Source organism: Coenobita brevimanus, chromosome 85, assembly GCF_032717465.1.
Source record: "Coenobita brevimanus isolate Jiangsu-jjx chromosome 85, ASM3271746v2, whole genome shotgun sequence".
Lineage (NCBI taxonomy): Eukaryota > Metazoa > Arthropoda > Malacostraca > Decapoda > Coenobitidae > Coenobita > Coenobita brevimanus.
The window spans coordinates 3,871,229-3,897,364 of NC_137038.1; the positions used below are offsets into that span (position 1 = coordinate 3,871,229).

The 26,136-nt window shown below is 42.8% G+C and overlaps 1 protein-coding gene across 1 annotated transcript in view; it reads right to left on the reverse strand.

Annotated features, from left to right (window-relative positions):
• The window catches only part of LOC145410397 (folliculin-interacting protein 2), a 29,728-nt gene extending 4,414 nt beyond the window's left edge, over positions 1-25,314 (reverse strand). The window contains exons 1-11 of the mRNA XM_080280550.1: positions 24,679-25,314; positions 20,814-20,989; positions 19,097-19,359; positions 18,753-18,975; positions 18,385-18,526; positions 16,626-16,795; positions 15,507-15,630; positions 13,029-13,202; positions 1,790-3,672; positions 544-774; positions 149-296 (exon numbers count right to left, since the gene is read on the reverse strand). Of these exons, the coding sequence (XP_080136676.1) occupies positions 149-296; positions 544-774; positions 1,790-3,672; positions 13,029-13,202; positions 15,507-15,630; positions 16,626-16,795; positions 18,385-18,526; positions 18,753-18,975; positions 19,097-19,359; positions 20,814-20,989; positions 24,679-25,314 (4,170 nt within the window). The remainder of the gene's footprint in view (positions 1-148; positions 297-543; positions 775-1,789; positions 3,673-13,028; positions 13,203-15,506; positions 15,631-16,625; positions 16,796-18,384; positions 18,527-18,752; positions 18,976-19,096; positions 19,360-20,813; positions 20,990-24,678) is intronic.
• Between the last annotated feature and the right edge of the window lie 822 nt (positions 25,315-26,136).

Below are 26,136 nucleotides of genomic sequence, written 5' to 3' on the forward strand. Positions count from 1 at the left end.
TGAAATGGAAAAAAACAATTATACTAAAGATTAATACAAATCACTGTTGAATGCTGCCAAAAGTACAGTATACACAAATTTAATATCCAAGGTTAGTGCAACAAAGTTCTAATTTTTCATTCAACAATATATAGACAATAATATTTACATAGACTGGGTCGAGTCTGAGTCGTGTGAGGTGGAGGATGGAATCTGTGATGGCAGAAACAAGAGGTGACATCCCAACCTCAATCCCAGCTGCACAGCCTGCCCCTCGCTCCACCACATAGGAATGTGATGATACCACCTGTACCTCCCTGCAGGTTACAAATGCAAGTTCAGTTTTTATAGAGATTAATTATTAAATTTCAAAAATAAAATGGTTTACAATCCTGAAGATGGCCTTGCTACTATGGTATCTACTAGGGCCTATAATCAAGACTGATCAAAACAGCTTTGCATCTTCACACTAAATAGAGAGATCTATGCACTGTATGTTGATAATTGCTGAAATGTAATAGTAAATATTTAACACAGTGAAAAACTTGTAACAATATAACTTACCAAGAATCTGTATTTGCAACGACTGCCACTGCCTCTGCGATGGGTTGGTCTAGTGTGGGTCTGTGTGCTGCTGTGTAGAGATCCTGCCTAAGGGCATCCTCCCAGTGGTGTGTCTGAGTGGTACCATGCATGACAAACACAGAAGAGTAGTGGTCCTGGACACCCCCAAGCAGTGACCCTGCCAAGTTTACTGTGCTGGTGGATGATCCTGTCATGCTTGTGCAGCAACACCTGACATAAATATTTAAAAAGGATAGTAGCATATAAATATAGTAAAACAGCTGTCAAGAGAGCAAAAGCAAATATTTCTCTTATGTAACAACCTACTATATACTGAACCAACCAAGAACCTCCAATACAACAGACCCTCGATTTATGCTAAACATGTTTTGAGCAGAATGATGAACCCTGACCCAGCTCAGTAAATGGGGGGGGGGGGGAATGCATGGGAAAATCCCCGAAATCAGCCCCTATCCGCAGCCATCCTCACCAGAGTTGCACTATCTGACCACACAGATGGAAGTTCAAAACTGTCTTTTTGTAGGATTTTGCTAAAACAAATGGTCTAAATTCAACATACCTACAATTACAGGATGTGAAATCAACTGTTTACATTTGATCAGCTGGCTCCACACACGTACACATGTGCACACATACCTGTACACTGCTTGCTGCCTGCCTCTCGTCTCCCTCACCGTATTGCCAAGTCACAGTATGTACTTTTCTTCTTTCAACTAGGTATTTTTTGTTACTTTATGCCATCAAAACAGTTTTTCACCTACCTCTTAGGTAGGTAAGTCGTCATCTGACGATACCCCCTTCCCGAACAACCAAACACTGCTCTGTCCTGTCATGGTAGGTGATCACCACTTACAATGTTTACTGAAATTAACCCCTTTTTATGCCAAATGGTGTTCCTAGAGGTTGCATGTGTACTACACTGAATGTTAGGTATGATTAGAAAGTGTTAACAATCTTCAAGAGGGCCAAATGGGGGCTTTGGGAAAATTTTTGGATTTCATCATGCCAATTACAGTAACCAAATAAAACATATAACATGGTTTTCAGTGGCACAATTTGCATGGTAAAAATTCCCAGATACATTAGTCACACAAACTGAGGGTCTACTATAGCCCTATAAAGAATATAACTTGTACTGTACAGTTAAGAACTCATTCTACTTCAAAACTTCACTTGAACTACAGCAGCCACTTTAGAAACATTTAATAAAGTTTGCTGAACATACCTTGGCATAGGCATGGAGACTGGTTCCTTGCTGACATAAGGCTGAGTGCTTACTTCACCAGAGGACTCCAGACCTGAATCTCTCTCTTGACTGGGTTCACGTTTAACTTCGTCTTCAGTTTTCTTGCCATCCTCATCCTTCACACTATCCAATAATTCATTGCTTGTCTCTTCTTGATCTTTGCTAGTTTTCCTTGTTGGTTTATGGGGTATTGAGGGAACTTCAATTGAAATTTCCATCCCTGAGTCTCTCTTGTCTGTAATGCTTTCTTCTGCAACATAATTTAATAAGTCTGTGACATCAGGCTTCATAAGCCTTGTCACAAACAGACCATTGGTTGGATCACTATGATGTCTGCGGTGCTTTTTTATGAGACTGTCAAGGTCATCAGTATACTCACAGCCATTGGTCAGTCTTGAATCTTGTTTGAACTGGCTTAAGGATGGGTAGAACACCTGCTCCTTCTCCAAGTTTGTCAAGTCTCGTGCTGATTCTCTTCCTACATTCCGCATCCTCACAAGTTTCCTTGTATCAATTGGAGAAGGTAAGCATGTCACTAGGTTTCTGCTGTCACCTATTTTACTTGTTGCTTTGTTCAAACCCTCAAATCCTATTGTACTTGGTAGAATAGTCTCTTTCTTGGATGTGTTTGCAGTACCTTGCCCTGTATTTTTCAGTTGTGGTCCCTGATTGATGCACTTTGGCTTGCCAGTTTCTTCACCACCAATCACAAGGACTTTTCCTCCCTCTTCAACCTCTGGGTGAATATCTTTGGCTGGCACTCTCACCTCTTCACCAGAAATCATTCCTGATGCATTTAACCTAACACTATTTCCCTTTTTGTTCTTATTACCAACAGTTTCATGTACTTGTGCACACTCATACACGAATCCTACACCTATAGCAGTATTTTGTGACTTTTTGGTCCTGGGCAGAGTTGTGACACTTATTACTGACTGTGCTTTACTGTCTTGTATTTTATCTTTACTTAAGTGATCAGGTCCCTGAGTTAAAGATGGCTGGGAACTTTGGTAACACACTGCCTTCTCACGATTCTGCTCCTGCAGACTGCTTTGTTTTGATGGTCCTCTAAATAGTTTTTGCACCTTTTCTGCAATGACTATAGGTTCTAAAATCACTGGCCCAAATGTTTCTCTGTGATCATCTAAGTCATGTAATGTTGGGTACAAACGTTCAGAAGCTCCCTTTTTACCCCCTATAGAAACACTTTCACTGTAACTAGAGTCTGGAATGTTTAAACAGTATTCATCATCATCAACTAAAGATGCAAGATTTGTTGATGTTTTACATGTAGACAGAGTTCTGACACCACAACTAGAAGAGTTTATTGAAACTGCTTCAGCTGGTGGAGAAATGGAAGCATATTCTGTACATTTCCTGCTACTGGCTTGGTCCTCACTACCAAAATTTTCTGAAGGCATTTTGACACCACCTCTGACATCAATTTCTTCACCATCGTTGAGCATCCATTTTGAAGCTTGGTCCACATCTTTTTGCGCTGAACCTTGTGAAGGATTGGGATCAGTCAGACATGCTGCTTCATCTCCGGTAACATGACTACTGCCTCTTGTTCCATCACCACCCTCTGGTTTTGCTTCACCTGGTACTAGCCTGCCACCCCGACCTTCCCTATTCTTTCGCCAGCTGCGTCTAATGCTGGACTCCCGTTGTAGATGTACGAGGGAGTTCTGTCCTGTGGAACTTTCTCGGAATGAAAAATCTCGCTGAGAATCCTTGCGTCCTCCTTCAACAATAGTGATTATAGATGCCATGGAGGAGGTGCGTGAGTACTCCAACTGCTGGTGCTGTGGTGGATCTGCGCAGCTTTCAGTTAGGTTAATTTGGAGATCCTGCGCCACAACCTGTTCCCAATGAAATATACCAGTATATAAGGAGAGATGTGCACAAAATACTGTGCCTTCATATTATTTCATTTCAGTCAAGGTGTTAAGTGGTAGCAACCATCATCCACTCACTTGATATGGTGCTTCATACTTCTTCACCTGTCTGCCTAGGAAAAACTTCATTTATTGATAATGTATCTAGGGTCTTACACCGACTGGCTCTTTATGTCAAGTATGTGTCTATGTATAAGCCTACATAAGTTTCGACTGGGCTTAAACGATGAAAACGTCAAGGAATGGAGAGACTGGAACCAGTTATTGCTATTACACATTTACATGACTCCTCATGTGATGTTTTCAGATACTACATAAAGCAGAACATGACTGGTATGAGCTATTCACTCATGGTAAGAGCTAATTGTATTTTCACAATTAAAGATTAGTTTGAAGGAGCTAGAATCAAAGGCAGGTCCCGTTTTACGAGTGGTGTATGTCAATAAAGGACTGCTTGGATAGCGAAAACTCATATAATGCAGATTAAAGATTACAAACACCTTATACACACCTATAATAATACCATATGCCTAATCTATCTATCTATCTATTGCCAGACGCCATAATCCCGTACGGGGTGGCCATTTGACTCTAAGTTATTTGTTTTACAGGAAGGGGCACTAACCCTCCACCAACCCACTTGACACGTAGGGATGCATATATGAGTATGGGAGGAATGGAATGAAGAATCAGCATGAATAAAGTATATATATAAACTTATTTTTAAAGTAGTACATCCTGTAAAACAATTAACTCTAAGCCCTTGGCCACCCCGTTTGGGATACATGGCGTCTGGCAATGAATGAAAGAATGAAACATGAACTGTCTGGTTAAGCCACCTCTAAGTCTCTCCACCACCACTGGAGCTGGCTACATTTGTTCATACCGAGGCACAAGGGAGAGAAAACAGCAGTGGTGTTATGGGGTGGCTTAAGATCCTCCCTAGTCTCACCTGCTGGAGACATCAGGAAAAACCTCCACCTCCAGGGGCAATTCTAAAGGCTCATCAAGGTCCAGGGAGACTGGAGGCTGGGTTCCTGTGACCTGAAGAGACCTTCTGGTTGGAGGAGAGAGTGACTGTAGATGAAGCAGCAATCTTGACAATGAGGGCATACTCGTAGCAACAGATTATTCTTTAACCCCTTCTTTACCGAATTTCCAAAATGTGTACCCCTGTACTCGAAATTTCAGCAACGGAACCGAATACGATCGCATTATAGGGGCCTATTGGGCTTCCTCTTCCTCAGTTTGGGTGCTTTGTGATCCCATGTGTGGTGACATATGGCAGTTTTGTCACTGATGCCACACTCCCCTGTCATGGGACATAGTTTTATGAAAATGACTCAGATATGTTGTATAGGTCATTGTACCCCATATATTTTGAATTTAGTACTGTATATAAATTGCCCTATATCACGTGATATAGCCAGATAATTCTTCTTGGTAAGGGGACTGTTGCTAGCTCAGCAACAGTGGTGGTACCGTGGGAAAGTGTGTGGGAGCAGCCGTAGTGATTTTCAAGCAGCTGCACATGTCAGTGCGTCTGGATTTACTACTGTGCCATGGCGTCCTACGACAATGAATCTGACTTGGATAGTGACTTAGAAGTGTCTGACGATAACGAAACACAATCTGACATAACTGTGAGCGACTCTGATGAGGAGTACATGCCCGAGAATGACGGTGAAGTAAGCGATAGAAGTGGGGAAAGTGATACTGATTCTGGTATCAGTTTGGCCTTGAAGCGCATCACCCCACCCCCACCCACTTTTGACCTGCCTCCTCCTACCTCATTCTTCATGGATCTTCTTCGAACTTACAAGGTAACTAATACAATCATTATTCTCCTCCCTATCCATTGATTTATATCTTTATCTACTACATTTATCTGTATATTGTGTTTACTAAATCAGTTGGTTAGATATGTAATATTGTCATGTACATTATTTTAACATATCATAAACACATCTTGTGGTCAATATCTACTTACCAATACAAAAATAAATAATATAAAGGAAATAGAAACGATGTAATGATAAAAAAAAAATACTACCCCACGAAAGAGCCACACCTGGGGGAAATTCGTTTTCGCAGGGGGGGTAGCTGAGCGAAGGAGGGGGGGGAATGCGGTAATGAAGGGGTTAAAGACCACACCTTTCCTGATGGAGGTTGGGTCTGCAACAGTGGCATTTCCTCACGACTAGTGAACAGCTATGGTTCAGGTGGTGGTGGTCATGTTGGAGTGAAGAACTGCCAGTGTTCTGTGTTGCCCTGGCCTTTTTTTTTATAGGCAAAGCTCCTGATATGCACTCACTGACTCTATTAATCCGTGCATTTGGCAGTCTGTGATGTCTGCCAAGCGCTTTGTGGTAAGCTTCTTGGCTAGTGGCAGCTCTTCCCCTGGCTCCTTGCTCATCTCCTGATTCTGTTGCTCATCCAGGAGGAAGAGATCCTCCTCTCAGAGCTCCTGGGTGTGCGATTCTAAGTGGTCTGCCAAATCAATGTCATCAGTGTCTTGAAAGACAGCCACTTGTGCCAGGGTAGCAATCTGTTGGTGAATGGCAGAGACTTGGGAAACTCCAGAATTCTTGTGCTGCTTCCGGTGACAAAGCTCACCCCACACCATTCATATTAGAGGATATTACTTCCTCCCATGATAAATTTTTTGTTTTTAAGGGCATGCATGATGGTGGAGCCCTTCCAGAACTCCATGACTGTCTGCCTCACATCCTCCATTGCCACCACTAAGTCCTGCAAATGCCTTAATGTGTAGTATGCCTTGAATGCTATGGTAATACCTCGGTCTATTGGCTGCAGGAGAGAGGTGGAGTTTGGTGGCAGGAAGACAACCTTGACATTAGGGCATACACCCTTGATTGTTATCAGATGTCCTGGGGCATTGTACAACAAGGAAGCACTTGTTTGCAAGGTTATTCTGTTTGTGTGTATTTCTTGACAAGGAGCAAAAAATAGTCTATTATGCAGTCCTTGAAAATATTGTATAGTCACCCAGGCCTTCGCATCTGATTGCCACACAACTGGTAACCTCTACTGAACAGTCCCGATGACCGCATGTGGTGTCTCTGGTAAATGATAGCGCAATGGCTTCAGCTTAATGTTGCTTTCTGCGCATGTGGTGTCTCTGGTAAATGATAGAGCAATGGCTTCAGCTTAATGTTGCTTTCTGCATTGCTACTGAGAAGCAGAGTAAGATGATCTTCGCTAGCCTTAAACCCTGGTGCAGGCTTTCATCCTTGGAGATCTATGTTTGGATAACGTTTTCTTCCATAAGAGGACAGGCTCGTCCATTATTGAACACTTGTTCAGGTGAATACCTCGCCCTAACATATGATTCTGGCAGACTTTTCCAGAAACTGGTCTGCTGCCTAAGTGTCTGCACTCGCTGCCTCTCTGAGCATTTTAGTGTTGTGCAGGTTTGCACGCCTCTTAAAGCTGGCAAACCAGTCATCACTTGCTACAAAAGTCTCATTGACTGGGATAATACAAACCTCCAATGGTGCACGACGTGGGCTTGCACTCTCACCACCCTGGCTCACTTTCACACCACTAATACCTTCACTTACAGCAACATGAGCATGATGTTCAACCTGGTACTTCACCTGCATCACAAATTGTGTGCCTTTTCTTGCATGAGGTTTTTTGATTGTGCACTATGAGCTGCATTCTGGTTCTGCAACAACATCGTTTGCAGCCGCTCCATTTTCTCCATCTCATCATCACAGAAACAAGTTGCCTGCACTCATGCAATGGATGCAGTGCCTGCTGCCATTTCCTGCGCTATTGCATACAAATCAAGTATGGTGCATATGGTGGAAGGCAAGAGATTAAGGGCATGGCACAAGCTGGACATGTGGTCACCACACACGTGATGATTCATAGTTTCGTGGCTTAACCCCTTAACCGCGGGGCGTCACTTTCGTGACGCTTGGGAGCAAGGGATCATACCGCGGGGCGTCGCTTTTGTGATTCTGTGTTATTTTGAATTCACCCGGGCTTTCAAGTCGGGGCTTGTATCATCTATCAGTACTGACAATGTCCAACACTAGTCAGCACTCCTAATCTCATCTGTACTCCCATCCATTGTTGACAATTTAGCCATTTCTCCCCGTTCTTGACTCCCGTCCCATTACCCTATCCTCTCGCCTGCCCGGCCATGCTACGCTAAGTAAATCTTCCCTGGAATTTTTCACTGATTTCATCCATTGAAATAAGCCCTATGTCGTATTCTTATACCAAATAATATATACAAGAAAGAAATCAGGTAAGTGAGAGTGCCATACACCTGGAATTGGCTAATTATCACCTGACAACACCTCACGTGCACTCGTTCGCTAATTTTCGCTGTTTTTTTCCCCTTGAAATATGCCGTATAATCTATTTTCGTAATAAATATACATGTAAGGAGAGAAGGGAGAAGCCTAGGTGATATTTACATTCACCTGGAACTACCTAATCTATAATGTATTGTCTAGATTTCCTGCCAATCATATCAGTGCTACACAAAGCTGTTTCAAGATTTAACATTGGTAGCTCTGATTATATATCTCCTAAGTAGGCCTATAATCTATTTCGTAATAAATATACATGTAAGAAGGGAAGGAGAAGCCTAAATGATATTTACATTCACCTGGAACTACCAAATTTATAATGTATTCTCTAGATTTCCTGCCAATCATATCAGTGCTAGACTTAGCTGTTTCAAGAAGTAATATTGGTAACTCTGAATAACCCCTAAAGCAGGCCTCTTGGCTGCCTGGCCTGGCCCCTGCGTTAGCAGTGTAGTGTCATCTTCCGAAGTGAGAGGACGTATGTTTCATCTTGCTGACTTCAAGGCCTTTTTTTCACCCCCATGCAAATGGCTCTGTGACCTTTACCCCCTACTAAACCTCGTGTGGAAAGAGGTAAAGGGCTGACAATTGATAAAAGAGTGACTACGATCTTTCTATTGAGTAAAACAGTGCAAGTGGAATTGTAAATAATGTGTAAATAATGTGTAAACAGCAAGTGAAAGTAATGAATGTAAATATACGTGAACAATGGAAAATAGTTTTATAAGTTATTTCAAGTGACAGTGCACAACACAGTGTAAATACTGTAAAATAGAAATGTAAATAACGTAAATAAAATAGAGAACGTAAATAGAAATGTAAATGAGTAGTATTATAAGAATACGAGTATATACCCTAGGAGTAATGAAAGTGAAAGTTTCACTCTAGCATGTCTGAATGCTATGAGTTATGAGAGTGAAGATGAAAGTGACATTCACTCTCAACGCCAGTATACAGGACGAGAAAGTGAATGCTACGTATTTTACTGAAAGAAATTGAATCCCTACAGTGACAATAAACTAATACTACTGAGGGAAACTTATGGATAAAGACTGTAGATATATATAAGTGTTATATAGTAACAGAAATATAAAGTGTGAGGGGTTTTATGAATAATAAATGACAGACTACCATGAGCGAACTAGTGCCAGTGCGACGATCAGACGCGCTCGTAATTTCCATTGCTTTCACAGTGTTTTTTTTTTTTAGTATGGATCCCAAACTACTTGAAAATTGTAGAATAGTGTTTATAGTGTTTGTATCTGGCTGTGGTAATCATATTACGGGTTGTCGGGAAGTGTAAAGTGGAGACTTCGTTACCCTACTTCAGAGGTCTCCACAAGTCCTACGGTAACCGTCGAAGGCTCAACAATCATTCCAGGAGAAAGCTGAAGGTATGTGCCATAAGCATATGTAATTTTATTATTCTAGGACTAATAACTGATTTTTGGCAAATATTTTTTGAGAGTCTGTCGGAGCCCAAATAACCCCGCGGCACACGCAAGTTATTGGTAAACAAGCCCGCGGTGTAGGGGTTAAGTAATAAGCACACACGTACTCTTGGTGGGTATTGCACTTGCAGAGGTAAGGGTGCACTTGAGAGGCATTATGTAAGTTTTTTGACCTCACGGCACAACATCAGAGAACAAAAAACACTTTTGGTAATGGCCACACGTGAGGTACTTTTGGTGTTCACAGCGGCTGGTGTAAGAGAGAGCGAGCAGGTGAGGTGGGAAGTGGAAGGAGAGGGGAAGGTCACATGCTTCTCCCATACACCTTTACAGTATGGCATGGCCCTGCTGAGTCTGTGGTGGGAAATGGCAAACTTTTCAAAATTTTCACACGCCAAATCATTTTCTCGTAACATTGGAATTCTATGCTTCCATCACCAAATTTGGGTCTAAATTGTCCATTCTCGTATCATCAGTTTCTCGTGTAGCAGATGCTCATATAATGGGACCTGCCTGTAATATCTAAATGCGAGGGAACAATATACTCTGAAGGATCTCAAGACGGCAACTACAGGAGGGGAATAAGGTAACGATGGTGTAGAAAGACTGGATATACAGGTGGGTCCTGTTATATAAATATCTGTTATACGAGAAACTGATGATACAAGAACGGGAAATTTAGACTCAAATTCAGTGGTAAGCACGAAAATCTGATGTTGCGAGAAAATGATATGGCGTAAGTGGAAAATTTGAGAAGCTTAGCTTTCCCACCACAGACTCAGCAGGGCGGTGACACAGAGGTGCGTGGGAGGGGCTTGTGAGTCCCCCCACCTCCTGCCCTGTCCTCCCATTCCCCACTTCACTCGCTCACCCACTTACAGCAGCCGCCATGGATGTCGGAAGTACCTAGCATGTGTCTGTTATCGAGTTTTTATTGTTCTCTGATATTGAGCTATGGACTCAACTTACAAAATGCCTCCCAAGTGCACCCTTACCTCCACATGTGCAGTGCCTGCCAAGAGTAGTTGTGTGCATATTACTTTAGCCACGAAACTGGAAATTGCAAAACATCACGAGAGTGGTGAGCTCATGTCCAGCTTGTGCTATGCCCTTAACCTCTTGCCCTCCACCATGTGCATTATACTTAAACTGTGTGCAAAAGTGCAGGAAATGGCTGCAGGCAACTCGCTCCTGTGACAATGTGATGGTGAAAATGGAGCAGCTGCTAATGATGTGGCTGCAGAACCAGAATGCAGCCCATATTGCACTATCAATGAATCTTGAGCAAGAAAGGGCACATAATTTATGGTGCAAGTGCAAGGCTGAACATGATGCACATGTTGCTGTAGGTGAAGATGTTAGTGGTGTGTGTGAGTCAGGGTGGTGAGGGATCAAGGCCACATGGTGAGGGTGCAAGGCGGCACGGTGCACCATCGAAGGCACATGTTACCCCAGTTGGTATGACTTTTGTGGCAAGTGATGGTTGGTTTGCCTGCTTTAAGAGGTGAGCAAACCTGCATGCAGAGGTAGCGAGTGCAGACACTGAGAGAACACGTCAGTTTTAGGAGGATTTTGCCACAACCATAAGTCAGGGTGCGTTTTCACCCAAACAGGTGTTTATTATGGATGAAACTGGCCTCTTTTAGAAGAAAATGCCATTCTAAACGTACATCTCCAGGGAAGAAAAGTCTACTCCAGGAATTACAGCCAGCAGGATCATACTCTCCTTCTCGTTGGCAAGCTGAAGCAGTTGCTCGTCTACTAACTGGAAACCCCACGTGCTCTTTTGGGACAGTTGAGCAGAAGTTACCGGTTGTGTGGCGTCCAAATGTGAAGGCCTAGATGACATAGTCTATTTTCATGGACTACAATTTTTTGCCCATTAAGAAATCCGTCCAACCATCCATCATCCAATCCTACATTGCCCCATGAGGAGCGTGGGAGCACGGGGCTACGCAGTTGGTCCTGACATTTAAGATGAGAGTGACCAACCTCACTCATCCCTGAGTGGCATTACGTGAGCAATACACACAAGTAAATAACCTTGCAAACAAGTGCCTCCTAGTTCTTGACAGTGCCCCAGGACATACGACAACAATCGAGACCGTGTCCTTTAATGCCGAGATTGTCTTCCTGCCACCGAACACCACTTCTCTCCTACAACCAATGAGCCAGAGCATTATCACAACGTTCAAGGCATACTATACAAGGAGGTGTATGCAGGACTTGTAGGTGGTGGTGACAGAGGATAAGAGGCAGATGGCTGAGGAGTTCTGGAACGGCTTCACCATCAAGAATGCCCTTGAAAACATCAAACTCATGGGAGAAAGTGACATCCTCCAATATGAATGATGTGGGAAGAGTCACCTGATCAAAGATGGCACGAGAAATTCGGGGTTTCCCAAAGGCAGAAGTCCTGCCATTTGCCAGCTGATAGCTCACCCAAGCACAAGAGGTTGGCTTTCAAGAGGCAGTTGACACTGATGTGGTAGGCCTTGAACTGCACACCCAGGAGCTCAGAGAGGAGGATCTCTTCCTCCTGGATGAGCAGCAGAACCAGGAGGCAAATAAAGTGCCAAGGGAAGAGCCACTGCCAGTCTACGAGCTTACCAAGAAGCACCTGGCAGACATCACAGACTGCCAAAGACACAGCTGACCTGACAGTGAACTGGGACCCACAGATGGACAGAGGTCTGGGGTGTAAGGCCAAGCTAATGAATGCGGTGAGTGCATATCAGGAGCTTTACCTACAAAAAAGGGCCGAGGCAACAGACAACACTCAAGCAGTTCTTCACTCCAAGACAACTGCCACCACTTGAATCACAGCCACCCACTACTCGCGAGGAAATGCCACTGTTGCAGACTCCAACCTCCAGCAACAAGGGTGGGTGTCGTTAAAGGAAAATCTGCTGCCAGGAGCAGGTCGTCATCATCCTTGACTGCTGTCACATCTCCAGTCACTCACTCTGTCTCCTCCAACCACACGGTCTCCTGAAGTTACAGGCACCGAGAGACTCATATAGCGACTAGTAATTGCCCCTGGAGGTGGAGGTTCTTCTGATGTCTCAGGCAAGTGAGAGTGGGGAGGGGTACCTTTAGCCATTCCATAATGCCACCACCACCGTTTTCTCTCGTGTGCCTCAGTGAGAGAAAACATAGCCTGTCTCAGTGGTGGTGGAGAGACAGGGGTGGCTCAATCACACAAGTGCTCATACTATACAAGTAAGTTTACATGCTTTATTCATGTTATTTCCTCCTTTCACCTGCTTCCCTAACCATAACTGTGCATTATTATAGGGCATATGGTAGAATTATATATGTGTATAAAGTGTTTTTAGTCTTTCCTCTTCCGTAAATTTACCTGGACCTGGGTTGGTGGGGGTCAGTTAACCCTAAACCTATTTTTTCAATATGTTATGTACTCTATTATGCGTGCTTTTGCTATTTGAGCAGTCTTTCCTTAATATATCCAACTCATTTAACGTGGCCTACCTGTAGTGATTATCAAGGTTATACTGACCTGTGAGCATCGAATGACATATGATAAAACAGTGAGGAGTTGGTTCAGTAATGTGGTGTCTGAGCCCAGTAGAAGGGTGCGAGCTGTGCGAGGGGGGTAGCCAACTGTCCCTCCTAGCTCACACAGCTGTGCCCACACTGCACTGTATGGATGGGACTCTGCTAGACGCTCAACCTGAACGAAAAAATTGAAGACAACATAGCAGAGTTGTAATTACAGCATGTTCTGTACTACTGCAATGAACCAAGATTATCCTTCAAATAAATGAGCTCAAGAAACAGAAGTAAGATTAGCCATTTTTAGGTCTCATAGCATAGATAATTCCATGACAAATGAATCCCATCTACTCTTCTAACTCCACCTTGAAAGTCTGGTATTTTTCCTTCCCCCATTCACTGAGCTAAGCCTACTTTAAGAGGTGAGCAAACCTTCATGTATATACATACATATCGTGTCATATATATATATATATATATATATATATATATATATATATATATACGGTAAAATCTCAAATTTCGAGAGTTTAGAATTCGATGAATCAAATTTTGATGCATTTTGGAGTGGTCTGCCTACCCTACTTTTCTATGCAAATTCGCAAATTTCGATGCTCTCAGGGCCAGACTCCAACCAAAACAACGTAAGATAATATGTTTGATGCGAACCAAAATGCTAGAAGTGAAGGAAAATTATAAGCAAAAGTATTAACCTAACCTAATATCGTATGTAACGTGCTCTCAGGGCCAGACTCAAACCAAAACAAGCAAAGATAATATTTTTGATGCAAACCAAAATGCTAGATGTGAAGGAAAATTATAAGATAAAGTATGAGCCTAACCCTATGTGGACATGCATTTCACTGCAATTTAGTTGTATGTATTTTGTATTTTCATCGCAACTTACCTGTTTCAAAATGGCAAGCAAGAGTGGTTCTTTGGGTAGCAGTGGTGATGTATGAGAGCAGCCTGGCACCTCTAAAACTTTGCAGCCAAAGGAGAAATGGCAGTACAGGAAAGGGCAGAAATACACCAAGTATACACTTGCTGACAGTATGGCAATACAATGCAGAACTACAGTTACTTATCCACAATTATAGTTCATAAAGTTTACAGGGGGTATGGGCAAAAAATCATGATTTTAGGTAGTTAGGTTTGGAGGCCCCGGACCCATACTAATTTTTCCCATAAGAAGTTCAGTTTAAATTTCGATGTTTTGAATTTAGATGCGGTTTTTGGGTACATATGTCCATCGAAATTTGAGATTTTACTGTATATATATATATATATATATATATATATATATATATATACACACACCGGTACTGTATATAAGAGGACTTTATTCCTGCATCTACCTACAAATAACTGATGGAGTTCATCTTGAGGTCTCCTTCCACACCATTAGAGTCACTACCATCCCACTTGGTCCTGAGAAAGGTGGGACTGTAACCAAAAGAAACTTCATGCAAGGAAGCTAGGGGTAACAATGGTCAGAAGAAAGCCTCTTGGTCTGTCTTCTACAGATACTGAGAGCCATGCCTTCTTCCTTCAATGATGTGGTACAGCATCCCCCACCCCACCTCTCTTCATTTAGTCGGTCACCATACTCATATACTCGTACACCACAGTTACAGCTTGGTTCTGAGATGCCTTTTGTTATAGTCCCTTTTGAGCACAGCCTCCTCAATACTGCAGTGTTCGTCAGGTTACGGTCAACTAGGCTATGTCCCCTCACTTAGTCTCTGTGCATCTTCAACTTTGTGCCCCTACTTTATGATGTCTCTGGCACTGTAGTGTATCATTTGTTTCTTCAGTGAAAATCTACTGCACATTCCACAGAACTGGCATCTCTTCTATCTTCTGGGCCAAGTAACCTTTGTGTCACCTGCATCACCATTACCTTGTCCTCGGATGTCAAACTCAGACCTAAAGAGGATTTACTAATGGAATCCCTCTGATCCAGGAAAAGTGCTGATTCTTCTTATATCTACAAGAGTTCCCAATGCTCCTGTTATAAAACAGTAACTAATATTCTAGGTAATCTGTCTGTACTTTGTATTTTCATTGCTTATTTACTGGAATCTTCTCAAATCTGATATTCAATGGCTGGGAATATCTAATAAAGAAATGAAATATGTGACTTCATTATTTTCAACCTACATAATTCACTTCTTTACCTCAAAATTTTTCAAGCTCCTGCCATATCAGTGTCTCATTCCCAAACATTTATGACAACATTAATTCATCCCCTTAAAGCTTCCGTATTCAATATCAGTTCACTATTCAGATTTCACAGAACTGACAACTGTTGATTTTTTTCTTTTTTTTTTTTTTTTTTACATTCTCACTTTACTTTAATACTGCACTAACCATAACTTGGAAAACTGCAACTGAAGGGAATGACCAAACCTAAAAAATAATATGATGAACACATAATACACAATGAATTAACAAGAGTATGTGAATAATGGTTATTTACCCATGCAGGTTGTGATGGTGTAGTGGCAGGGGTGAGGGAGGTTGGTGGAGGGTCACTGGGAGCCACTGTTGACACCCAGCCCAGATGATATGTCAACACAGCTGTCAGCAGCTTGCTCACAAAACTGAAATTGCACACTTCTAATACTTTCTTAAAAGACATACTGTCATTCATCAATACTGTACTCTGTATTCCAGGTATGGAAATATAGCCATGGTGTTGAGGTTAGGCCTGGCCTATATATTTCATATTGCATTGGTATTAAAAAAAAAAAAAAAAAAAAAAAAAAAAAAAAGGGCATATTTTGATAGCCTCTTTTATCATTATGTATAGCATTTAATGAGTTTTTAAACATCAAGGACAATTAATGTTGCAACAGATAACAGTAAATGAATGAAATACCAGTACAAACAAACAAATGAGGAAGAGATAAAAATATCCCCATCAATGTGTGATGATTTATTTTTATATTACAGCCCGCACTAAGTAGTAAGTGGGGGTGCTCATCATACACTCACTTAAATTACTGCTGCTCTCAGGTGACTCCCCTTTCCTTTCTTCCTCCCTTGTCTGTCTTCCTTTTCCCTTCTGTCTAAGGGTGACTCTACACTGTGTGACAGGCCAAATGGTTTCCTGTACATCAAGAAACCATTTACTACACTGGGTGGTAACCATAAAACCAAACTATGATGCTTGGCGGTTTAGTGCGTGATTAAGGTGCTCCACCTGGACTGAGGCTGTGTAGGTTTATTATCCAAGGGGTGGTTGGGGTTTATTGCTCAATGCCACTCAGGGATGTGTGAGGGTGGTCACTCTCATCTTAAATGTCAGGACCAACTTGCCTAGCCCCGCACCCCTACATTTCCCATGGGGCAACACAGGATTAGATGATGTATGTATGTATGTCTTGCTATGTTGGGGTGATTCTCTTTAGCTTATGATCACCTATTTGAACAGATGAGGTTTGATGCTGCCTTTATTAGCTTTTTTTCTCTTAATGGAGTACTCTTTTTAATTATTTTAAAAAACCTGAATAAATTGCCTGGCAGTAGAGAGAGTAAAATGAAAAAGGCATTATAGAAGTGAATGGGTTATTATGCAGACTGGTACAGTACTCACAAATTGGTGGTTTTGGTGTCATGAGCATGAAGGACTGAAGCAAGGGTGTCGACCAGAAGGCTGCACAAGGCTCGACGCTCCCCCTGCCCAGCCACACCCCGGCCAGCACCGAGTAGCCCCAGCCACACTGGTCGACCAAGTCTAGCACCACACACAAGGTCAACCAGATCCTGACCAAGGAAAGTACAGTAGCTTAAAAAAAAATAATAATAATAAAATTTAAAAATTTTTGTGACACTCTACAGTACATGTTTACTTTGCCCATTCATTTTGATTCTTTTTCATTTCCTATGCTGCCTCAACCTACATGCCTTGCTATCTCATACCTTCACCACACTCTTCCATCTTCTTGGCCTAACTTGCTTCCCTCCAGTTTCACTCTCATATCTATCTATATATTGGGGTCGGGTGTCTGCCCTTTCCTCTTCTCCATCCTTCTTTCCTTCCATCCTCTTCTGTGTTCCTTTCCTTCATTCTTTCTTAGTCCTTCTGCCTACGGGTAACTTTACACTCCCTCTTCTGGCTTTCTTTCCTTCATTCTTTCCTCTTCCTTCTGCCTGTGGGTGACTCTACACTGAATGACAAGCCAAATGGTTTCCTGTACACCAGGAAATCATTTGCTACGTTGGGTGGTATCCATATAACCAAATTTTGGCACCTGGTGGTTTATTGGGTAATTATTGCACTCCAATCGGATTGAGCCAGTGAAGGTTTATATCCAAGGGGTGGTTGGGGTTGATTGCTCGTGTAATGCCACTTAGGGATAAGTGAGGCTGGTCACTCTCATCTTAAATGTTGGGACCAACTGCCTAGCCCGGGGCTCCTATGCTCCTCATGGGGCAACGTAGGATTGCCCCATGAGGAGCATAGGAGCCCGGGGCTAGGCAAGTTGGTCCTGACATTTAAGATGAGAGTGACCAGTCTTAGAAATGGGCTATACAGGTGACCTTTTAAACACCTGGTACTGTGTTCTCTGGAGCCGCACTGTGGGTGTCGCATTTTCTATGGTCGCAGTAACTATTGCAAACCACTCAGAACAGGTATAGATATTTGCTCATTTGGTATGAATTTATTAGTAGTACAAGAATATATTGGTTTTCACACAATAATATAGGCGATATAAGCATTTTTTTCACTCACTGAACACATCAACATACCGCACCTTCCTTGGGGACGTTACCTCCTCATCACTTCTGCTCGTTTCTTTGTCTGGCATCATGTACTCTTTGTCCTCCACATCATCACTGATCGGGGAACCACTCTCACCTTGAATTTCGTACTGTGGCTTGACAAGTCTTTACAGACCAGGTCACTGCTAACAGGTGAGTTGCCGAGACAATGGCGTGTGTGTGTGTGTGGGGGGGGGTGTCATGCGGGGCATGGGAGTGTCCCTGCCGCCAAGGTGTCCCGCGTGTATGTACCAAAAATCACGCAGAATTTGAAAAATGTGCAAATGACGAACCTCACAATCGCAAAACATATGGATATGTTGTCGGGACTGAGCGCGACAAACTGTTGCAAAATACCCATACGTTACCGGGACGTGGCGGGTTTATTACCCACTAAACCACCAGGCACAACAGTTTGATTACAAGGTTACCATACAACACAGTAAATGGTTCCCTGGTGTACAGGTTGACAGAAGGAAGAGGAAAGAATGATGGAAAGAATGACATTACAGGAAGGAAGGAAGAGAGGAAAGGGCAGCCACCCAATAGCAGCACCAAAGTGATGTAGTTTCACTGCCTCACTACCCTACCTGCTGTAGGCGAGCAACAGCATGATGTGTGGCAGAGACGAAGGTGTGACGGTGGAGGTAGGCCCAGTCCAGTGCCCTCTGTAGCCTCTCCAGTGCACCCTCCACTACACCCATGTGCAGGAACAGCCACTCTTCAATTTGTCTGCAATGACACAGATGGTATGAAGTTGTTCCACAGTAAGTGTTCTGTTACTGGTCAAAAATACTGGTTATCTCTTGTAATGTTACTATGAATGATGTCTGATTAGGACTTCACTGTACAAGCCAAAAAATTACAAATACAGTATGACAGCATACTAGTAACTCCTAATACAGTAGGTATGAACACAAAATATTCATTAAATTAATGTTACTCAATACTTTCTCACTTGTTCAGCTCTGTCTTCCTACTGTCACCAAGCTGAATGATGACAGCAATGCCAAGTTTGGTGGTACGACGGAGATGGTGCTGTCCCTGCACCCCTCCACTCCCACCATCCTCCCCTCCACTTCCTGCCTCCCCCAGAGCTTCCAGTGAGGTGGTCACATTGCGTAGAAACCGACGCTGCAGACTGTTTAGGCTGCCAGAGTTTTTCAGGCTACTCCCAGAGCCTGAACCATTATAATATTTGGTCAATGTATGCTAAAAGGAAAAAGATAATGGGAAGCACAGTATTTTAGTACAATAATTCTGACATCATTTCAATCACTTCTAAAGAGAAAGAAAGCTGACCTTGCCGTGATGAAGGTGTTCCATGTGGTGTGGGTGGAAGGGATGGTGGTGACAGGAAAGACCCACAAGTGGAAGAGTATGGTGAGGGTGGGCCACCAATCCCAGAATCACCCTCACTGAGAGTGGAAGACAAGACACGAGGAACCTCCCATGCCAGGGAGCGGCCAGGGCCCCAGGGTACTTCCAGGCTCTCAGCACGGTTTACTCCCTCACCCAGAGAGCTGACAGAGCTACCCATGGATCCAGCTTCGATACCCTGATCACTAATTATAAATCATATAATTAAAACAAAAAATTCTCTGTTAGGTCATTGTAGCATCCTCACATGAACAGCTTAAGTTGCCCTTGATTTTTACTCAAGCATGTCAGTAGTGAACCATTTCCACTGGTCATGAAGCTGAGGAGAGAGATACATTCTGAGTTTCTGAAGAGTACGTGAAACTGCCCCTAACACCTTTATTAACCCATTGACTGCGGCTGTACCATACATGATATCCGAGTCCAAATGGCTCTGACTGTGGCTGTATCATATATGATTTCCTGCTTTCAAAAATTCTGCCCTCAGAAATGGCACAAAATAAATCAGCTAGCAACTCGTGGCACCCTATACAATACTGTCATACATAGATTATGCATTTTTACTAGGAGCAGAGCTTAGCTCAGTTACCTACAAAATGCCGAAGGTAATGGTATGAAATCTTCTGCATGCTGCCGCTAGCAGTAACCCAAGCAAATATTGGATGAAATCTCTACATGAGTGTAGTGATGATAGTGATACATTGTTAGATGATGACAGTGATGGTTTAGATGCTGATTTACACCCTATCTGATTGCAAGAATTGACACTGATGACACAGTGCAACCATTACACATCGTTCGCCTGGCACCACCGCACAGGGAATATTTATTACTTCACGAACCTGTTTCAGAGGTAATTTTTTTGTCTGCTATATTGTGTTATATACCATTGAACTTGGGATTTTTTTCTCTTTCTTTTGACAGTATTGTTTTTCTTCTAATATTTTTTTCTAAATATTTGAAAATTGCCACACACAGCATGTACATGTAAACAAACACTGACGCAGTGAATGGGTTAATGAAAAGTTGTGACAAGGCAACAGCTATGCCATCAGTTATCCATAGGGTTGAACTGTGTCTTAAGCTGATACACTCTGGCACCAATATCAATCATCACGTGACCCTCTCCTGTATGTCACCCCTCCTACATTGTGTTTTTGACAAATTTATGTTTCCAGCAATCCTTCCTCCCCCCCCCCCCTCTCCATTTGGTGGTGAATTCATCCTTTCAACACAGACTGCTTCTTAATAAAGATTTTATTTTTTACATGAGTTAAGAACTTTTTTAATATTTTGATAAAAATGGCTTGTCAGAGTGGAATTTTGAATGATAATTTCCCCTAGGGGATCCAGTATTTTGTTGGCCTTTTGAGTTGGCACATTTTATAGTATTATGTACTATGTCCTGTTACCTACTGACTGTTCAGTGCAGCTGTAAGCCACATGAGATCTCTGTAACATCTCTCCCTGACTTTGTACTTGAGTTCACATCAAGGGTAGCTTGAAGTGCTCCTCTTAAAGAAGTATTACATGAAATACTCTGTGTGACATGTTTTGTTGTTGAAAAAATATACACAAACAAAACTACAGTACTGTACTGCAAGCAACTGTGTGGTTTGTGCCAAACTGTGTCACTAACCTGCCTGGTGCTGAAGGACGGAGGTGTGAGGCTGGGGCAGGGGCAATGCGCGAGAGGAGGAGACGATGGGGGTCCTGCAGGAGGTGAAGCTTTGAGCAGGACCCCCGGTAGGCCAGTGCTACCGTTCCAAACACCAAGTCACCCACTGTTTTTGTGTCACTCTCTTGTTGCAGGTACTGAAAAGATTTGAGCCATTTATGTGGGCAGAACAAGAAAGCTGGACGATTTCAGAAGTCTACGATAAATGAAACATTTAATACAGTTTTGGTGTTGCTCTTTTGCACCGAGTTCTTGAAGAAAGGATTATGATAAGTTATTGAATACTTTTGGAGCCAAGGAGTTTCTCCTAAGCTGAGATTACTGCATGGCAATGCATGGAATAAAATGTCAACTGATAAAACTACAATGAGGTCTTCTAATTTATTTTCATTACCTTAAGATAATTTTATCAGGCTTGAGAAAGGCTTTGTGTACCAAACAGATAACCATAACCAATCTCCACTAAGCCTTGTAGTGCTGTAAAGTCTCAATTTTCAGTACCACCATATGATGTTACTCAGCCCAAGACAGACATCTCATTCCCAAAACGCTAAACCTAAAAGGGTAATGGAAATTGTTATGGCAGGTAACTTCTTTAGACACGAGTTCCTTCCCAGGTCAAACTGTCTGACAATAGGCAGTAATACAATAGTAACAGTCAGTCTTATTTGTTAAAAGGGCACAGACAGTTTCGAGGAGTAAACACTTTACAGGTATTACAAAAATGCTGCTTAAGGCTAGATCACCATCATCCTAACCCAATTTCCCACATTAACATGGCATTGGCCTTGGTCACCTAATGGTGGCTCTCCATGCTGCTTGATCTCTGACAGCCTCCCTATTCAATCCCTCATCCCCGAGCTCAAACTCTATGACCTCGTCCTAGGTCTTCTTTGGTTTACCTCTCGCAGCTCTACCATCAACATTCACACTTCTCATCTTCTGAACCCAACTGTCGTTCTCCATCCTCTCAACATGCCCAAACCATCTCTATCAATATACTCAACTCTTCATTCGCAATCCTAATCCTCCCAGGCCTCGCATTCCAGGACACACTACACATCCATCTAATCACTGTGATTTCTGTATGTCTGAATCTATTAATATAAGAGGTCCCATGGGCACCCCCCTCTGAAGTGTCATGCTAATGCTTTCATTAACATTATGAAAGTAGTGGGCACAGGACTCATCCATGATGTACCCTTATCTTCACCTCAAACTCTACACTATAATTTCTAAAGCTATTTCTAACATTTGCACATAATCATTACTGATTCATTCCTCAACCCCCAACCTTTTCACTGCCCACCTCACAACTTCCTGGTCATTAATAATTTGTTCACCTTAACCATGAGTGCCTAAATCGCTACTCTGATTATTACCATACATCTGAGACCCTGGTATGAACAATTTACTATACGATACAGTAGAACTTTACAATAACAAACCTCAGTATAATGGATTTTGGATTTAACAAATGCCTCGGAGCCCATCGAACTTCCATCATCTATACTGAATGATGGTCATTACTGTAACTGGGGTGCATTATGTGGCCCTTCTGAACACTTCAAAGCCCACTGAACTGTTTTTCAGCTACACAAACAAAGTAATGGTGTGCATTACGCAGCCCTTCCAAACTGAAATTGCCTTTTCCCCATCGTGACTGCCAAATTGTAATAGCAGATTATACAGTATTAATACTACTGTACCGTACTAGTCCTGACAGAGTGATATGATAAGGAAGTGATATAAACTGCAAAAGGGTAAAATTATAAGACAAGTTAATGTAAAGTGGGTTTAGTTTTCATTTTTAGCACTAGAATATGATAGCTCTAATTTATTTTCAAACACGCACTTGAATTCCCACCTGAGGAGGGGGGGACTGTTGGATTTAAAGAACTTTCATCTTTACTGAACCTGGTTTCTCTCTGATTAGTTTGCTGTGGTGAGAAATCTGCATTTGCATCTTGAGGATAAAAACCAATTAAATATTAACTGACCATACCCAGTGTCATCCACTGCCTCTGACAGAAAACCTTCAGGAACCAGCCTAAACTGATGGAAATGAGAAATAACTGATAAACTCTGGTTTTGATAAGGTAGCAATTTCACTCACTAATAACTGTCAGATAAACTCTGGTTTTGATGAGGTAGCACTTTGCTCATTAATAACTAAGGAACATGAACTGGAAAGGACCAAAGAGTGATTGCAGAGGGCAAAAATTATGAAAGCAACACAAAAGGTGGTCCAGGTACCATAAACAAACTGGCCATACTTTTCAGTGTCGTCAGCCTCCTAGACAAAGACAAATAGGGTACTGTATTAAGGCAAAATATCCAAATAAATGGCACTGGAAGAAGTGCTAAGAAGTCACCAACATCAGTAAGAATACTGCTTAATATCAACAGCTTCAAAGGCAGACCCCCACTTGCCATCCAGGAGTCTCCCTTGACAGTTTCCAGTATACCACTAAGTGTGTGGAAGAGTTCTGTTATTTGGGAGACATGTTGTGTGCTGGAGGTGGGGCTGGAGCTAGCTCTGTGGCTAGGGTGAGAAGTGGTTGGAAGAAGTTCAGGGAGCTCTTGCCTCTCCTGACATTGAGAGGACTCTCCCTAGGTGCTTGTATGCAGCATGTGTTAGGAGTGTAATGCTGTATGGTAGTGAGACCTGGGCAGTGAAGGGGGAAGATATTCGCCGGCTCAGACGTACAGAAATGACAATGATTAGGTGAATGTGCAGTGCGTCCCTGTGTCCAAGGCGTGGAAGGGCTGGGTTTACGATGGAAGAGTTGAAAGTTAGGATGGGACTTGAATGTATTGGTGTTGTGATGAGGAGAGGTAGATTGAGATGGTTTGGACATGTGGAGAGGATGGGGGATGATAACTAGGTGAGGATGGTGAGAAGTGTTAATATTGGGGGTGGGGTTATGAGGGGTAGACTGAGAAAGACATAGGACGAGGTCATTAAGTGTGACCTCAGGGTTAAGGGACTGAACAGGGAGGCTGCAATGGATCATGCAGCGTGGAGAGCCGCCATTAGGTGACCAAGGCCGACACAAGCAAGCATGTTGGAGCCTTTAAAAATGAAAATGAAGTCATTATGGACAACAACTGCAAAGACAGGCACTGATGAGGTGCCTACACGTAGTGTCGCTGTGCGCCCTGGGTAGAGAAGCTGCAGTGTCCACCTGAGAGCCAAACCTCCTCTTATTTCCCTGTATCTCATCATGGTGAGACTGTCTACCACAAAGGGACATCACATCCCTGACCCTGTACGATGGCCCCACAGAAACAGTTGCTCATTTGTGGTCAATGGGTCTACTGACACACACCAGGTTAAGAACAACAACTACAGAGATATAAGGACAGTAGTACAAGGATGATGACACCAATTAGCTGTGGTCAGTAGCTGTGGTCAGTCATACTTTTTTTCTCCCTCTAGAAAATATATTACACTTAAGTAACAACTACTCCTACTATAACATGAAAAACTAAACACATTAGGCCTATTAGACATCAGTGATATACATGGATAGCCAAAATTGTTTCTTGTAGCTCAAGAAACTACCTGCTACAAATGGGTGGTAACCACATAACCTAATGGATGCTCGGTCTAATGGGTCGAAGATGTGACCAGCAGAGATTGCAGCAAAGGAGGTGAGTGGAGGTGGAGTTTACTGCTCACAAAATAGTAATGAGAGAGAGAGAGAGAGAGAGAGAGAGAGAGAGAGAGACTGATTGATTGTTAATAACTCCATACAACAGCTAAAAGGTGGAGCACACACTAACTCAATAGTAATACTGGTAAACAAACAATAAACCTTACCTGATAACCATATCCTCTGCTGACTTCTGCATACACATCAGCCTTGGAAGAGGAGGTAGCTTGTGCACTAACGTAACTTGCACCTTTCCCAGCTGCCTGCCCTGTTTGTGCTGTCCCAGACCCCAGTGAGGTCCCAGATACACCCCATGAGGCCAAGAACATGGATTTACAAGATGGGACAGTTGTTGAAGCATCGGAGAGAGGAACCTGTACAACAGTTTTGGAATCGTATAGCAGCTTGCGTCCCCTTGTGTCACAGTCTCGGAAAAGCAGAACTCTAACTCCATCCTTCTGCAGGGGGAATGGGGGCTCAGTTTCTCTTGCCCCTGATGCTGTTGCCTTCGGGGAGCTGTCAAGTGAAGGGAAAATTGGTTCGTGAATATCCTCCAGCTTGGAATCAACAGCACATACACTTAGTACACTTCCACTGAGGGCTGTCTGTGTCTGGATATCACTCTCAGCTGTCACATCTGATACTTGCACATCACTTTCCTCAAGAGCTCTCTGAGTCTGGATATTGCTTGTACTTGCTCTTGTCATGTGGATCTTATTTCTGTTCTTTTTACAGCACATCTTGCGGTATACCTGGTGTAGTCGTGTTACCAGAGGCAGTAGCACATCACTACTCCTGGACATGCTACCCTCACAATACAGACAATACTGACACATCCCAACTCAGTATGACTCAGTTCCTTAAACAACACACAATAATTACTACAGTCTTCTTTTACCGGAGCAGTTCTAGTGCAGGAAATAAAAAATATGCGAAATTCATGTTCTGTTGCTTCCAAGAATTATTTATTCATTTCTTTTCCCATTTGCTGAAACCACCTAATCTCAACTGAGTCCTTCTATGTTGATTAGTATCAGTCACACATCCTACAGCAGCTCTTCACATTCTCAACAATAGGGTCAATTATAACAGGCCATTCGAGTATCCCTTTATGATCATTGAAGGGCACTGGATGGTTAACAGGTTGTTAGTGTTTCCCCATCACATTCATTAGCAGTCAGTACAAGGTCAAACAAGAGCTTTCAGTATAGGATTCGCTATAGGCTGTTAGTGGATGTATCCTTCACATCTTTAGCAGTCATTACAAGGTACCAGAAATGAGTGTCTCTGGTTCACTACATGTCTTCATTCATTAGGTGGGAGAGAGTGGGAGCGCACAGATGGTGGTGTGAGGTGCAGCGGGCAACTGAGACCCTGTGACTGGGTAAACTTGGCACACACACTCACCCAGGCCAGCACAGGTCTCGTGAGGAAGGGAGGGGGTGGAGTGGATGATTGCACGCATGTGCACACATGCACGCGCGCGCACACACACCAAAACCTCTCTCTCTCTCTCAGCATGTTTATGCTTCACACTCACATCTGCTGTCCATTAACTTCCCACTGGCAATATCCATACATTTTCCATGCTTCCTTTGTAAACCTTGATGTACCATTAAGACAAG